The sequence below is a fragment of the Necator americanus genome, chromosome X, assembly GCF_031761385.1.
Source record: "Necator americanus strain Aroian chromosome X, whole genome shotgun sequence".
Classification (NCBI taxonomy): Eukaryota; Metazoa; Nematoda; class Chromadorea; order Rhabditida; family Ancylostomatidae; genus Necator; species Necator americanus.
Window position 1 is genome coordinate 4,976,020 of NC_087376.1, and position 13,446 is coordinate 4,989,465.

The following is a 13,446-nucleotide window of genomic DNA, read 5'->3' on the forward strand; positions in this document are numbered from 1 at the left end:
ACGTAAATATACAAAGAGTTTTCCGGAATTCTGAGTTCTGAGTTGAAATTCCGGAAACGCTGCATATTTTGAAAATAAATACTTATATTTCTATGTCTAACACAGTATATATAATTCTTGTATTGTTCGAAAGTACTTTACTGGATAAACTGCCGGTGTATCGTCATCGTTTTGTTTCTTTTCGAGTTTGGATTATTATACGTAAATATACAAAGAGTTTTCCGGAATAACCACTATGTTTACGTTTCGATTCGCATATTTTTTCAAAATGTTTTCAGGTTAAGGGTCATATCACGGATGACTGATTCAAACCAATCAAACAATGTTGCGTTTTGTGTTTACTTTAAAGAGCGATTCACAACTTTTAAAGTCAAGGTCGTAGATTTTGTGAATATTTCTGGACTTTATAGTACAGTTCTTCAACCCCCGTAACCAAGCAATCTCTCACACATAACTTCCTGCTTGTCCTCGTTTTGGCGTTGGTTCATTACGCATGCATTCCTGTGGTGTGTGTGTATGTGTGTGGGGGTCGAACGCCCTTCACTATCGAAAGGTCCAACACTTCGTTTTTCATTATCGTGAACTTTTTTTTTTGAACTGCTCATCTGGTGCCGACAATTCACCATCGGCCACCTGCAAGGACATTTGCATTTCTTTGTAGTATTAATTAGCAATCGCTGTGTACAAGGTGGGAGGCGAATTGTTCACGTATTTCCCATCCAATTGTCGTAATTGTTCGGTTCAATGGGAATTTTCATGGAAAATCAAATCTTTAATCTAATTTTATCGTCTTTCAGTTCAAATGCACTATAATCACGACGTGTCGTTAATTTCACAAATGCGATAGTGGACCGAGTAATTTATATTTGCGAGAAATGCCCTCGGTGGCTTCACAGCTATCCATAGATGATTTCCTCGCAAGAGAGCAGTTGATGAGTGATGATGGATCGTCGAATGGCCAAAATTCGTTACGTACCTCACGTTCATCGCTTATTAAACGAAAGTCAGTATTATTATGGAACAATTATTACTAAATCCATCAGATATTGACAATTTTTCTTTTTAGGAGGACCGATCGTGTTGGCCATCCATGGCTTCCTGTTGCTTTCGCAGCTTCGTTGTTCGGGATTCTTGCCACCGTCAGTCTTATGCTTGTGCTTGCTTGTTTAGCAATTAGGCAAAAACCATGCGACGAACATCGGACACCGAACACCGTTCTTCTGAGGGAGAACAGCGATGAGGTATGTCACATCCTTCTTCATACTCCTTTTTTTAACTGAAGTTACTATAATCTATGCTATTTTTTAAAATTACATATTAATAAAATTCAATAATAAAATATAATACATATATTAATGAAATTACATACAACTTGATATTCAATTAAAATTCACAAAGTGAACATTTTTATTTGAAGAGAACCGTGTTCTAGTACTTTTACATTCTTACTACTACTTACTACTATTTCTCTTCTTATTACTTTTTACTTATTACTTTTACATTCTTTTTAAGGATATCCACTTCTGTCGTTTTATGAAAATATGTATGTAGGTGGTCAAAACCTAAACTAGTATGTCGTTATGAAAAATTATAAAAGAACAATGTATTTATGACTGTCTGTCTACTTTCTTATTTAGAACTCACTTCCCTCCCTCTTCACTCAAGTTTTCTTTTTAAATCTTGAGTCATATCATGTATGTAGCATGATTTACTCTTATTTTAGCTCGATAGAATTTCGAGAGAACTTTCAACCTCATTCGATCCAATGAAAATCAAACACAATATAAGATGGATGGCAGAAACATCTCATATTGCGGGAACTATCGAAAATGCTGTGCTCATTCGACGATTAGCCGATGAGGTAAGTAGTAATCCAGAATTAGATATTACCTCAGTATTTTTCTACTTCCAAAAATTCTCTAATTTCAGTACGCTCGACTAAAATTCAAAGTGAAGACGTATAACTACAGCGTTCTTCTTAATTATCCAGATTTTGAGAATCCAAATACAATTAAAGTGGAAAAAGAAGATGGAATATGGTGGCGTTTAAGTCGTGGACGTGGTCATCCCAGTGGACCTCCACAAGCAGTTAACGAGGTCGTTTATCGGCCCAGTGTTGCATACAAAATTTTATTGCATTTGGAAAGTGAGAGTGAGAGTGAGATTTATCACCTCATTTTGAAAGAAAAATTGTAAATATTACGTCAAATTTGAAATTTTAGTGAATCGCAGTATTATTTCAGCAATTTGATGGTCGATCCGAATTATGGTGGAACGCGTACTCGGCAAATGGGACTGTTGAGGGTCGAATGGTATACTGTAACTTTGGAACGGCCGAAGATTTTAAAACATTGGCAGAGGTGCTTAGAGAATCGGATCGATGTCGTTAACAACCACAACTCGGTGGCTTTTTTTTTATAGATGGGAATTAGCATTGATGGTGCGATAGTGTTAATGAGGTACGGTGCACTTGTGAGGTCAGAAAAAGTTGAGGAGGCCGAGAGAAGAGGTGCGATTGGTGTAATCCTCTACAGTGATCCAGCTCAATATGTTACATCAAGTAAAAATGCTGTAAGTTGCATTTAATTTGTTTTTTTTTTCTCAAAATTATTTTCTAACACTATCCTTATTCCTTGTCGAAATTTTGTAGATTTAGGAAAAACTTTCTCTTTTGCTCTTATAAATGGGGAAAAGGAAAAGCTTTCTCTTCTGCTCTCATAAATATTTTTTTGAAAATTTTTACAAGACGGAACATCTGTCATCGTTTTTTCGTTTTTTCTCTCTGGAATCCCAATACAGTCATTCTACTGGTGTCATTTAATTTCTTCCATGAGCAGTGATTTATTTAAAATCTGCAAATAAGTAAATTATTTTACAGTTAAACTTACAATTTAATTAATCTTTAACATTTGATTACCTGTAACGGTTCGAATAGGTTTATCGATTATATACGTCTGAGCTTCTGATCAATATCGGTTATCCTTCAATATTAGTAGTTTTTCCAAACGTAGAGCATTTCGCAATGTCCGTAAAAATATATTGAAATGTAGCTTACAGTAATAAATATAATATATTCCCTAATAAAATGTATGTTGAAGAAGATTTTGGAATGGTTAATGTGGATCGTACAGTTCTCCACGTTCGAGCCCGTACAATTCTTACATTTCTCATATAATATTTTGAACGATTTTATTTTAAATTAAATTTTAAATTAAAATTAATTTAAATTTAAATTTAAATTAATTGAAGAGCCGAAAGTTTTTGGAGACACGAACTGCTCTTTTTAAAAATTTAAACATGATGAAGGAAAAGTTTTTGCAGAAAAAAAACAATCTACAAAATTTTTTTTGAAAGTTCTCTCTTCTTGATTTGGTCATGTTCACTTCAGACATTCCCACACTCAACTTCACTTCCTGGTTCGGCAGCTCAACGTGGATCTGTGGGGAGAGTTCCCGGTGATCCGTTGACCCCAATCCTACCGTCACTTCCATACGTCACCCGTAGTGAGACCATAGAGAGTTTACGGCGAAAAAGTGAGTCAAATATATGTAGAGATGAGAAAAAAATGAGGTGGAAAAGAAGAGAAGACGTTACTCTTTGCAAGTGTTATGTTTGGAGTAAAGAGTTGTTTAAGAACTTCTTCCTGGGATCCCCGTGACTCCTATCGGTTATGACGATGCACAGCGAATAATGGAATATATGGACGGACCTGTAGTGACGGTATGTTTTTTTTTTTTCAAAAGGGCTACATGGAATGAAACCAAGAAACGAAGACATTTCATACGAACATTTCTTTTTTTTTCAGCGTAATGACTGGACTGGTGGAATGTCAACGTATGTATGGTACAGCCGAAGAAAATTTCAGCTAAATGTTCGATCAAGGTATTATTCACGTACAAACAGAAATAGAGGTTGAAAATTTAAATTATGGATTTTTTACCTCCTCTTCGAGAATCCTTTTGTTAAATCAGACTCTCCTGAGACTTCTCAGTAGCAATAGTAGTAAATAATAAATAAATAACAAGATAATAATAATAAAAATAAAACAATAATATAAATAAAAGAAAAAAGTGATCAAATACTGAGAGCAAATGAAAGATATGTGGATGAAAATTAAAAGGAAAAAAATTGTTCTGGTTAGAGACAAGATGTTAAAATCACAACACAATTAAAAGTAGTCTCAAGGTCAGCAGATAAGAAAAAATGATTTGATGACTAATGAAGTTTTATTTCTGGATTTTCGTCTTACCGATACGGAATGTAACAGCAATCGTCTTTCAAAATGTTGTTTAAGATTGCAGTAGACTTTCGTTTTCGTCAGATCCAATACTATCCTGATTTTCTTCCAGATTTGTTAAAAGAACAATCACCAATATTATTGCTGTCATGGAAGGAAATGAGGAGCCCGATCGTTGGGTGATGCTTGGAAACCACGTGGATGCATGGGGAAAGGTAATAGGATTAAAATATCTATAATTTTAAATGGTTTTACCTAGTGTATTATATTGATTGTATTCTTTAATTGTATTCTTTTATTCTTCAGATTGTTGTTGTTGTTTATTTGAGGATTTCAGATAATGCTAATGAAATTTGAGCAGGAAAAAAAGGGGAAGGGGCTGAGGGAAATTTGTTCAGCAAAATATAGAAAAGACTAGAGGTAAAAGTTTCTGGATCAGTTTTCTGCGTCATGGAAATGAAAAACATCGGCGAGATTTTTCCTGCTATTTATGAAGATTTCTGATTAAACAACTCTTATCTATGGGTGAGGAAAGATTGGTCCAATGTTGTCCATGTTCATAGTCATATTTGCTGTATTTCCACTTCTGGTTTTCCTTTATCGACTCGCTATCCAGAAATTCCGTCGTTCAATTCGTGTCACTAATCAAAATTTCCCTTTTTCGCTCACGTTTCTGATTTTCCCATTTGTTATTTGGTAGAGATTTTAACAGCATTTTTTTCCAAGGAAAAAGTGTTCTTTTATCTGAAAAGTACTGTATAGGCTCTATTTTCATTTCGAAAAATTTAAAAAATCAAATATTACTGATGAGATATGATGGACTAAATGATTTTTGTTGGAATTATTGAGTAAATAATAGGATTTACCTTCGTAATCAATCTTTTTTTTCAGGGAGCCATTGATCCTATCTCCGGAACCGCTTTGCAGCTGGAAGTGGCAAGAGTTGCGGCGAAGGTGAATCACAAAAAATGTTATTTTCTTCTTGTTCTTTCCGTTGACGGTTCGCTTTAGGTGCTTGGTCCGAATCCACCAAGACGATCGCTTGTATTTTGTCACTGGGATGCGGAAGAATTCGGCTTAATTGGCTCTTCAGAATGGATTGAGCAAAGACTTGGAGTTCTCCAGAGAAGGTTGTCCACGTTTTTGTATAGCCCTCAGTTTACCTTACCTGAAGAACTATATTAAGAGCTGTTGCCTACATAAACGTAGATCATATCGCGGGTGGAAATTCTTTGGATATCAAGGCTGTTCCTCTTCTCTATAGGACAATAGTAGAGGCGTCTCAAAGGTACGGTACACATCCTTGATAGAAATTTTTTCCAGAAATTATTGACGATCTACATTCTTTATAGAACGCGGTATTCGGATGGTTCTACCGGTGAAAGTCTTCTCGATTCATGGAGACATTTTCGACGTCGTGGTCCCTTCGTTGGTGACCGCGCTGTTCCGGAGATTGGTCTTCCTGCTGGTGGATCAGATTATCAGGTGTGTTTTGGTTGGAGGAGAAAGAGCCAGGATATATCCCTAAGTTTATAAAGATTGTTTTCCTGGACCATAGACGTAACTGTGATGGATAGTGATCCAAATGTTTACATGTTGTTTGTTTATTCGTGGAACTGTTGAACAGATATCATATTACTGTTGAAGGTGTGAACAAAATAAGGATTAGATTCTAAGAGGAGGGAGTGCAACCCTCAATTGAAGTGTATGACTTTCTCTAGGATTAACGTCGTGGATTATGAGATTATGTTAAATAATATGAAACATTAAAATCACTAATCTTTACAATTCTTTCGGAAAAAAGAGCTGATCACATCTGGAACATTATGGATTTTTAATGAATGATGATTAGCTGCTAGATTCCTGGTATTGAAAACAGCTGAGCACTATATTCCTGTGGCTTACGGTAACCTTAGAAGGAATAAAGGATTGTTCCAGAGATTTATAACTTTTGCTGGAATTCCTGCTGCTGATGTAAAACTGGAACCCGGACCAGGACAATCCTATGCGCTTTATCATACAATGTAGGTCAAAAGATTAGATTTTGTGTTTTTTTTTTCTTAGGAAAAAGAGCACAACTTAAACATTTGAGGTATGAAACACCGTGGACAGTTGAGAATTTAATCGATCCGAATTTTTCCTCATTTACATCAGTAGGACAATTATGGTTAGAAATTGTACATCGTCTAGCTAATAGTTTGGTATGTTTTATACCTCATTTTAAGGAAAATTAGTCTTCTTTTCATAAAATACATCGCAGGTGATACCGTTCAATGCTCTCGACTATGCACAATCACTTCTTGTTCTATTCCATAAGGCTGAGGTCCAACTTTCGAAACTGGATCTGAGTAAAGCTGCACCATGGCTACCTCATAAGTTGAGCAGTCTTAAGGAGGCATTACGACGTTTGCAAAATACCGCTAGGCGGTTACAAATGGAAGCACAGGTATATTTTGAAATTAGATATAAACCATTCCAAACTCATAAGGTAGAGCTTTTTTTGCAATTGTAACCTCGTTTCCGTACAGCATATAGATGGAGTATACATAGATTTATCTTGACGTATATACTTTTTCCTTAAATGCGGCATTATTGTTTTTATTTATTTTGTTTTATTAAATGCACGAAAATTACGGTGTTGAAAGCTCTTTGAAAAAATATAGTGCTCGATGCAGAGATAATGAGAATAAGCGCGGTCCTGCTCAATTCCCTAAAAAATGCCGTGGAAAATGATGTTTTTTCCTACATGGTACGTGGAAATGCACCACCACTGTGCACGCACCGCATTCACGAGCGAGTGGTCAAAAATCAATGGAGTTCCTTTACCAGCGCATCTAAGTAAGACCAACGAAGATGCTGGTGAGGAAAGCAGGACGTGCACAAGAGTGACGCATTTTCACGTACCTTGTAGTAATGAACGCCGCTCCCATGACGTTCTTCAGGACGATAAGGACGAATTGAGGGGGGCCACGCCTAATTCGTATTCTTAATCTAAATTTTAGCTCTATATTTGTCCACAGATCTTCAATATCGTCACTTTCGCTGTCTTTATTGGTTATTAAACAATGTTACTTAATAGAACATAAAACTAAAAGCTACGGTCAGTATTCCAGTACATTTACTGGACATGGTTGCGTGAACATTCAACAGGGAAGAGTGTTTACTCTACTGAAATACTTACCATTGCCTTTTAGTTTTATGTTCTAATAGGTAATAGTTATCTGAATTTGTTTAGTAATTCTCATAATATTATCCTTAAGAGATCCTTGACTTGTAAATATCAAAAGGAAGCTTGTCGAATTTAGATATCGTAGAATTCTGTATACATACACATCCATTCTAAAACCGTAGCAACAAATCCCAGCTGATTTGCTCAGCTCTGGCGATATACAGCTGATTCCATTACAGTAAACAAACTTGTTTTTTTTTTTACAGGATATCGCAAACGGTGTGATTGATGTATCGATTCAACGTCTTGAATTCATCAATATACGCCTACAGTATCTTGAACGTTCGTTTCTAGACCAAACAACGATGGAGAATCCATATTACAGGCATTTAGTGTTCTCACCATCTTCACATTCATCCAAATTCACATCTTTTTCCAGTATCCTTGATCCAGCTTTAGATTATCATTTATCAAATAATGAAACGTATTTGCATAATTTAGCTATGGCTATTACAAAAGTACAGTATGCCGTAGAATCTGCCATTGATACATTACATTAGGAAGAATTCTCTTCTGTACAGGTTCTTGCTGAAGGAACACAAATTTCTGCTCTCATTAGATGCCTTAATTAAAAATGTCATTGTCCAAAAATTGTTCCTTAACTAAAAAAAAATGAAATAAATAGCTAATTTCGGATATTTTTTCGCCAATTAGTACGTGTTTCACTAATCACTTTCGTGACTCCGATCCGTGCAATTCGTGCTCATCTGCGTAGGATGTAATTTTCGATAATTCTCCTTATTTGCTGTGAATCTCATCGATATCTTAGGTGATGTAATTATAATACATCCAGATGTGGAGGAGAATTCAATTTTTTATTTCGTGATTTCGCAAATCCTATTCTTCCCAATTTCTTTTTTAATTGGTTTCTTAAGGCAGTATTTTGTGATTTTGCCACGTTTTTCTTCTCTGCCGATCTCTTCTGCCCATTAATGAGAATGTGATATAGAATTATTGTGTGTTAATAAACTCCTATCACTCTCATATTTTGAAGAAAAGATGCTGAGTTCAGCTTTGAGGTATACATGATTTGAAATATTTGCAACTGAAAGAGGTCGCTGCTACATAAAAGATGTTTTAAGCGTTTTTTCTGGTAAAATATTTTAAAAATTCACATTACGTAGCTAAAAAAAAGAAATTGGTTTTGTTGGTGTTATGGAAGTTTTTGAAATATTTAAAATGCTTGGATTTTTGTAGAATTAAACCGAAAAAAAAAACAATGTTGCACTTTGATCGCTGTAATTCTCCCATGACGAACTAGCAAACCAGGAAAAAAAAACCAGGAAACTGATCACCTTGTGTATACATGATCTTTGAACATTGCGAAGGCTTGTCGACCTCTGATCATTGTATATTCGTAGTGAATTGGAATCCAATTCGTGGAATGATTCCTTGAACTACCCATGAAACTACTACATCACGAAATTAATAAAATCATACGGAAAATATAGAAAAATTACTGAAAGAGTAATACTTAACCCGTGAAGTACATTAAACTTTTTAAAATAATCGTCATTCGTTTGTGGTGTCCATCATCAGTAAATATAAGAAAATCCAGAATATTGAATATTTGAAAATGACAGGCGTTCTTAAGCACTAGAAAATTGTCTCCTTCACTGGGTTTTTGCAGAACATTCACGTCCATTCCTAATAGCGTTCGAGCTTTTTTGGGTATCCTGGTTGAGAAAAAAAAACAGTCAACGGATTTTTATCGCAAAAAAAAACTCCGGCAAACTTTATGCAGTTTTCGCCTTTCTGCTATAAGATAGGGTAGAAATTCATATTTTTTTTTCAAGAAAGAGAAAATTTCATTTTTTCCAAGGGAAAAATCTCTTTTATAACAGTTATAACTAGAAAATGAGGGAATCAAGTCGTTCTAATTTTTAGTATGCAAATGATCATTTTTATAGTTTAAGAGCACTGCTCACATCTAAATTAGAATTCATGCGAGCTGTATATTTTTAACTATATCAATATACACAGGATTGAATACATTGATACATTATTCGATGGGCACCGCAGACAGGATCCCAGAATACTCCTCACAAATATGAGCATTCCTGTAAAAAGAAATTAATTTGCATCAAATTTTAAGAAGAACAAATGAATGTGAATGAGTCTGGAGGATGCGAACAGCGTGAGAAAGCACAGTTAAGGAATTTTGGTACACAAAAAAATACAGTTCCTAAAAAAAACCAGAATTGCTCGAAGTTGAAAATGTAACAGGATTGGGAGTAATTTTCCCGTTTTCCACACTATTATTATACTTTCCTGTCATTGTGTACTTTACTTTATGGGATATATCGGAAATCAATACTGCTTAAGGTACCAATTGTTTGTTTAAAATGAAACATCTTTATTCACGTGAATTTTCTTACGAATATCTTTCTCCAAGATTACTGTAATGTCAATAAATTACATACTTGCTGTAAAACTGCTAAATAAATATAAGTGAAAAGTAAATAAAAGGAAATAAATGAATTACTGTATTGTTCATTATTGATTTCTATCGACAACAATAAATAAAACGTCATATTATGCAGTTCGCCTAATAAAATTTCACACATGCAAAAAGGAAGAGATTAAAAAAAACACAATTATTGGATATTATACTATGTTAAATTAAATAAAATATATAATATAAAAATACAATAAAAATAAAATAATAAAAATATATAATATAATAATTAAATTAATTAAATTATATTAAATTCTGCTGCTTATTCCGAGAGAATGCATCCGAAAATAGTTGACATAAATTGTTGTTGAGCTCATAGTGAATTAGGAATACAGTTCCGTTGAACAACATGGTGGTAATCAAACAAATTGACACGCAACGGTCAAACCTGGCACTGCAAACAGTGGCCGGCTTTAAAAACCGCTGCTTCCGATACGTAGATTCACCATCGCTTCCTCCTCATCATTTTCTTTCCTCCTCACTAAAAATGAACCGATTCCTCATCGCTTTCCTCACCGCCGCCTTCCTCATTGTATCAGCACAGAGACAAGGTGAATTTTTTTCCTCATAAATTTACAAATAAGAAGTTTCCTACTAACCTAATCACCAGATTTATTGTCACATGCTGTTGGACCATGCATTGATGGACGATGCCAACCTGGACATGTTTGCTATCTGGATAACTGCATCCCGCAACGACTCATCTCACGTGGGAACCGAGCGAAAAGAGCATTTGATCTAAGTGAGATTTCTGGAATATATAAGATAAAAAACCATTAATTACATAAATCTAACTACTTAACTAAGTTTTTTATGAATTCAATCCCCGTGTATTTCAAATTTATTTATTTCGTACTTATGAAATTTCAAGGATATCCTCACAGTTCCTGTCTGATTCCAGGCACAGCTATTGGTCCATGCATCGACAACAGATGTCCAGCTGGTTACGTTTGTCGACAGCAACAATGTCTGAGACAGTGACGTATTTTCGATGAATACACATTGTTAATCAGTTTCAATCTGTTGCCTAATGTGCCTGAGGGTAACACTAACGGTTTTATTTTAATAATGGCTGAAAATAAAAGTTCTAAACATTTCTATTCAAATACATACAAAGAAATGAGGTTATGCCTTAAAGGATTTTTTCAACGGTACCTTTTACACCGTTTCACATGAACGGATAGCGCAGTGCTAACCAGAGAGCTTTAGCAGGTTAGGACCTGATCCAAAGATGAGACCATGACCGTGTCAAAACTTTCTTTAAGGTCCGTGCTGAGCGTAGAAGTCAGCTCCTCAAATTAGGTTTTAAACGGCAAAAAAGCGATAGAAGTGAGCCAAACTGTATTTGTTATTTAGTGAAGTGTGTAAGTAAAGTAAGTAAATAAAATAGTAGTAAATATAATAAATAAGCAAGTAACAGCCAGCAGCTATAGCTTAAAGGATAGTAAGTTGTGCTGACATAGGAATTCTATTCGATTTTTCGGTCCCACCGTACTGTCGCCCGCTTGAATTCTTTCTTTCTATGTGTTCTTGTGTGTTTCAACCTACGTCGAGGAAGAAACTTTGAAAATTACTTAAACTGTATTTTTAAAGGTTCCTATTCATTTTCCGCTAATAGTGTTCCATTGTTGCTTTCGGTACATGAAATTGGAGAAAATGTGTACCAACATTAAAGTCCACGGATCGCGCAAGGAAAGTGTATCCCTTCAACCTCAGGAAGCTGTTCTATTAAGATAATTCTCTGGTAAGAGGTTTCAGAGCATCTGCATCGCCCACATCGCTTAGGACCACTAACATTTTTTAAAGGTTCTCATCATTTTTCATTATTATCGTTTACTTCTCGTCCTTTCTCCTATTCCCAAGCAATTTTTGAGATTTGATAATTTATTCTCGAATGGAAATACTTGAAAAGCACATTATATTTCTGAAAAAAAAATCATCCAGATTTTTCACGTGTGTAATTCCACATAAGATAACTTGCTTGCGACAAACAGTGGGAGCAGCGGGTATGCTGGTTCCTTTAAAGAACAATTAATCAGATACATAGATTCTTTTAAACAAAACGGTATTCTGCAAAACAGAACAAATTTTATTTCAGACGTCATAATTGTTTCCTTAGATGTTCAAAGATGAACTCGTCGTGGAGGGAATAAGCGGTAGGTGTTCATCACCAAATTTAAGTCCTAGAATTGGGTGTAGACTAATTTGAAAAGATTTCGAAGAGTCTGGAAGGTCAGTGGTTCGGAAATGACCAGCACCGGTAGTTTTTTTTTCACCCCTCCATAGCTGACAAATCGGTACAGAATTTGTTTGGAAGGGTGGAATCATTCCCCCACTGATTAGGGCCCATATGCGTCCAACTTCTAACAATAAAAAAATAAAACAATCAAACAATTAAAACAGTAAAATTTTAAAAATAACAACATCTTCTGGAATTAAATTAGAACGTTTAGGTGTATCCCAAACGGATTGATTAACGCCTAGCACTTTATATTTAATCACTATCACTTCTTCTTTTTTTTCCTTTATCACTAAACTTAATAGTCATATAACGAAGTCGTTGCTTCGAAAAGGGAAACAAAATCAGGATTGGTTTTTTTTTTTGAAAGAGCACAGATCAAGGAATAATCGATGACGAAGGATTAATTTTCCATCTCCATCTCTACGTAATTAGTTGACCGGAAGTAAACAAAGTATACACATGCACGAAATTCTATCCACGTGCGAAATTCCCGTGCACCGATAAAAACCTGCTGTGCCGATTGGTTTTCACGCGAAACATTTGGATCTATGGAACAACATCGTTAAATGCATGTTGTGGACGAGTTTTGGCGAGATGTTAATGTGCAAAAAAAAAGACTTGATTTCTTTTGTGCACGTTTTTTTCTCACCTACGCTACGACCTTTAATGAAAAAAAAAAAACGTTTATGTACCGGAAACGTTTACTTATAGTGGTGGAACTTAAGTATGTTGTCATTATCGTGGTGGATCGGAGTTTGTGATGGACCAGGAAAAAAAATGTTTTCCTGCTGATAAACAGGTTATTATTATTTTTAAGGATAGTAATCTAAGTAAATAATAATATTTACTTTTTAGCCGGAAGAGAAATTACAAAACTTCGTAGAAATTTGTACACATAGCAGAGAACTGATGTAATTAAATTAAATTAAATCAACCTACGACCCACAGATTTTGCATCGGGACTTCTACGAGTTATTTTCAGGATTTCTATCAATTTTTATCCGTGTATAGTACAAAAATTAGATGTCACGCGTTTACCGATTACTATTGAAGATTACCTATTGATATATCTAAAAATCCTCAAGAATGAATAGATAACAGATAATGATAATCATAAATATTGATAATAATAAACAATTAATAATAACAATCCAATAATGATAGAACCTCGTGATAATAGAATGGTTATATAATTTTTTTTTCAAAAATTTCGTTAAAAAAATCTTATTCTTATCTGTTTTATACATACATATATAAAATAAAATAAATCATCTATATAA

The 13,446-nt window shown here is 34.7% G+C and overlaps 1 protein-coding gene across 3 annotated transcripts; it reads left to right on the forward strand.

Annotated features, from left to right (window-relative positions):
• Positions 1 to 875: 875 nt before the first annotated feature.
• RB195_021502 (uncharacterized protein) lies at positions 876 to 10,905 on the forward strand (the record flags this gene model as incomplete). 3 transcript variants are annotated; one of them, XM_064208276.1, is made up of 20 exons in its annotated part: positions 876 to 1,003; positions 1,067 to 1,241; positions 1,724 to 1,861; positions 1,930 to 2,097; positions 2,244 to 2,360; positions 2,422 to 2,571; positions 3,389 to 3,533; positions 3,635 to 3,720; positions 3,806 to 3,882; positions 4,350 to 4,452; positions 5,129 to 5,191; positions 5,249 to 5,367; positions 5,424 to 5,525; positions 5,590 to 5,722; positions 6,176 to 6,261; positions 6,330 to 6,438; positions 6,498 to 6,683; positions 7,673 to 7,748; positions 10,535 to 10,666; positions 10,826 to 10,905. In XM_064208276.1, the coding sequence occupies 20 exons, from the start codon at positions 876 to 878 to the stop codon at positions 10,903 to 10,905; spliced, it is 2,373 nt and encodes a 790-aa protein (XP_064064155.1). The 3 variants fall into 3 exon arrangements, with proteins under 3 accessions (XP_064064155.1, XP_064064156.1, XP_064064157.1); XM_064208274.1 differs by lacking the exons at positions 10,535 to 10,666; positions 10,826 to 10,905 and having other exon boundaries at positions 7,673 to 7,966; XM_064208275.1 differs by lacking the exons at positions 876 to 1,003; positions 1,067 to 1,241; positions 1,724 to 1,861; ... (13 more) ...; positions 6,498 to 6,683; positions 7,673 to 7,748 and adding an exon at positions 10,412 to 10,475.
• Between the last annotated feature and the right edge of the window lie 2,541 nt (positions 10,906 to 13,446).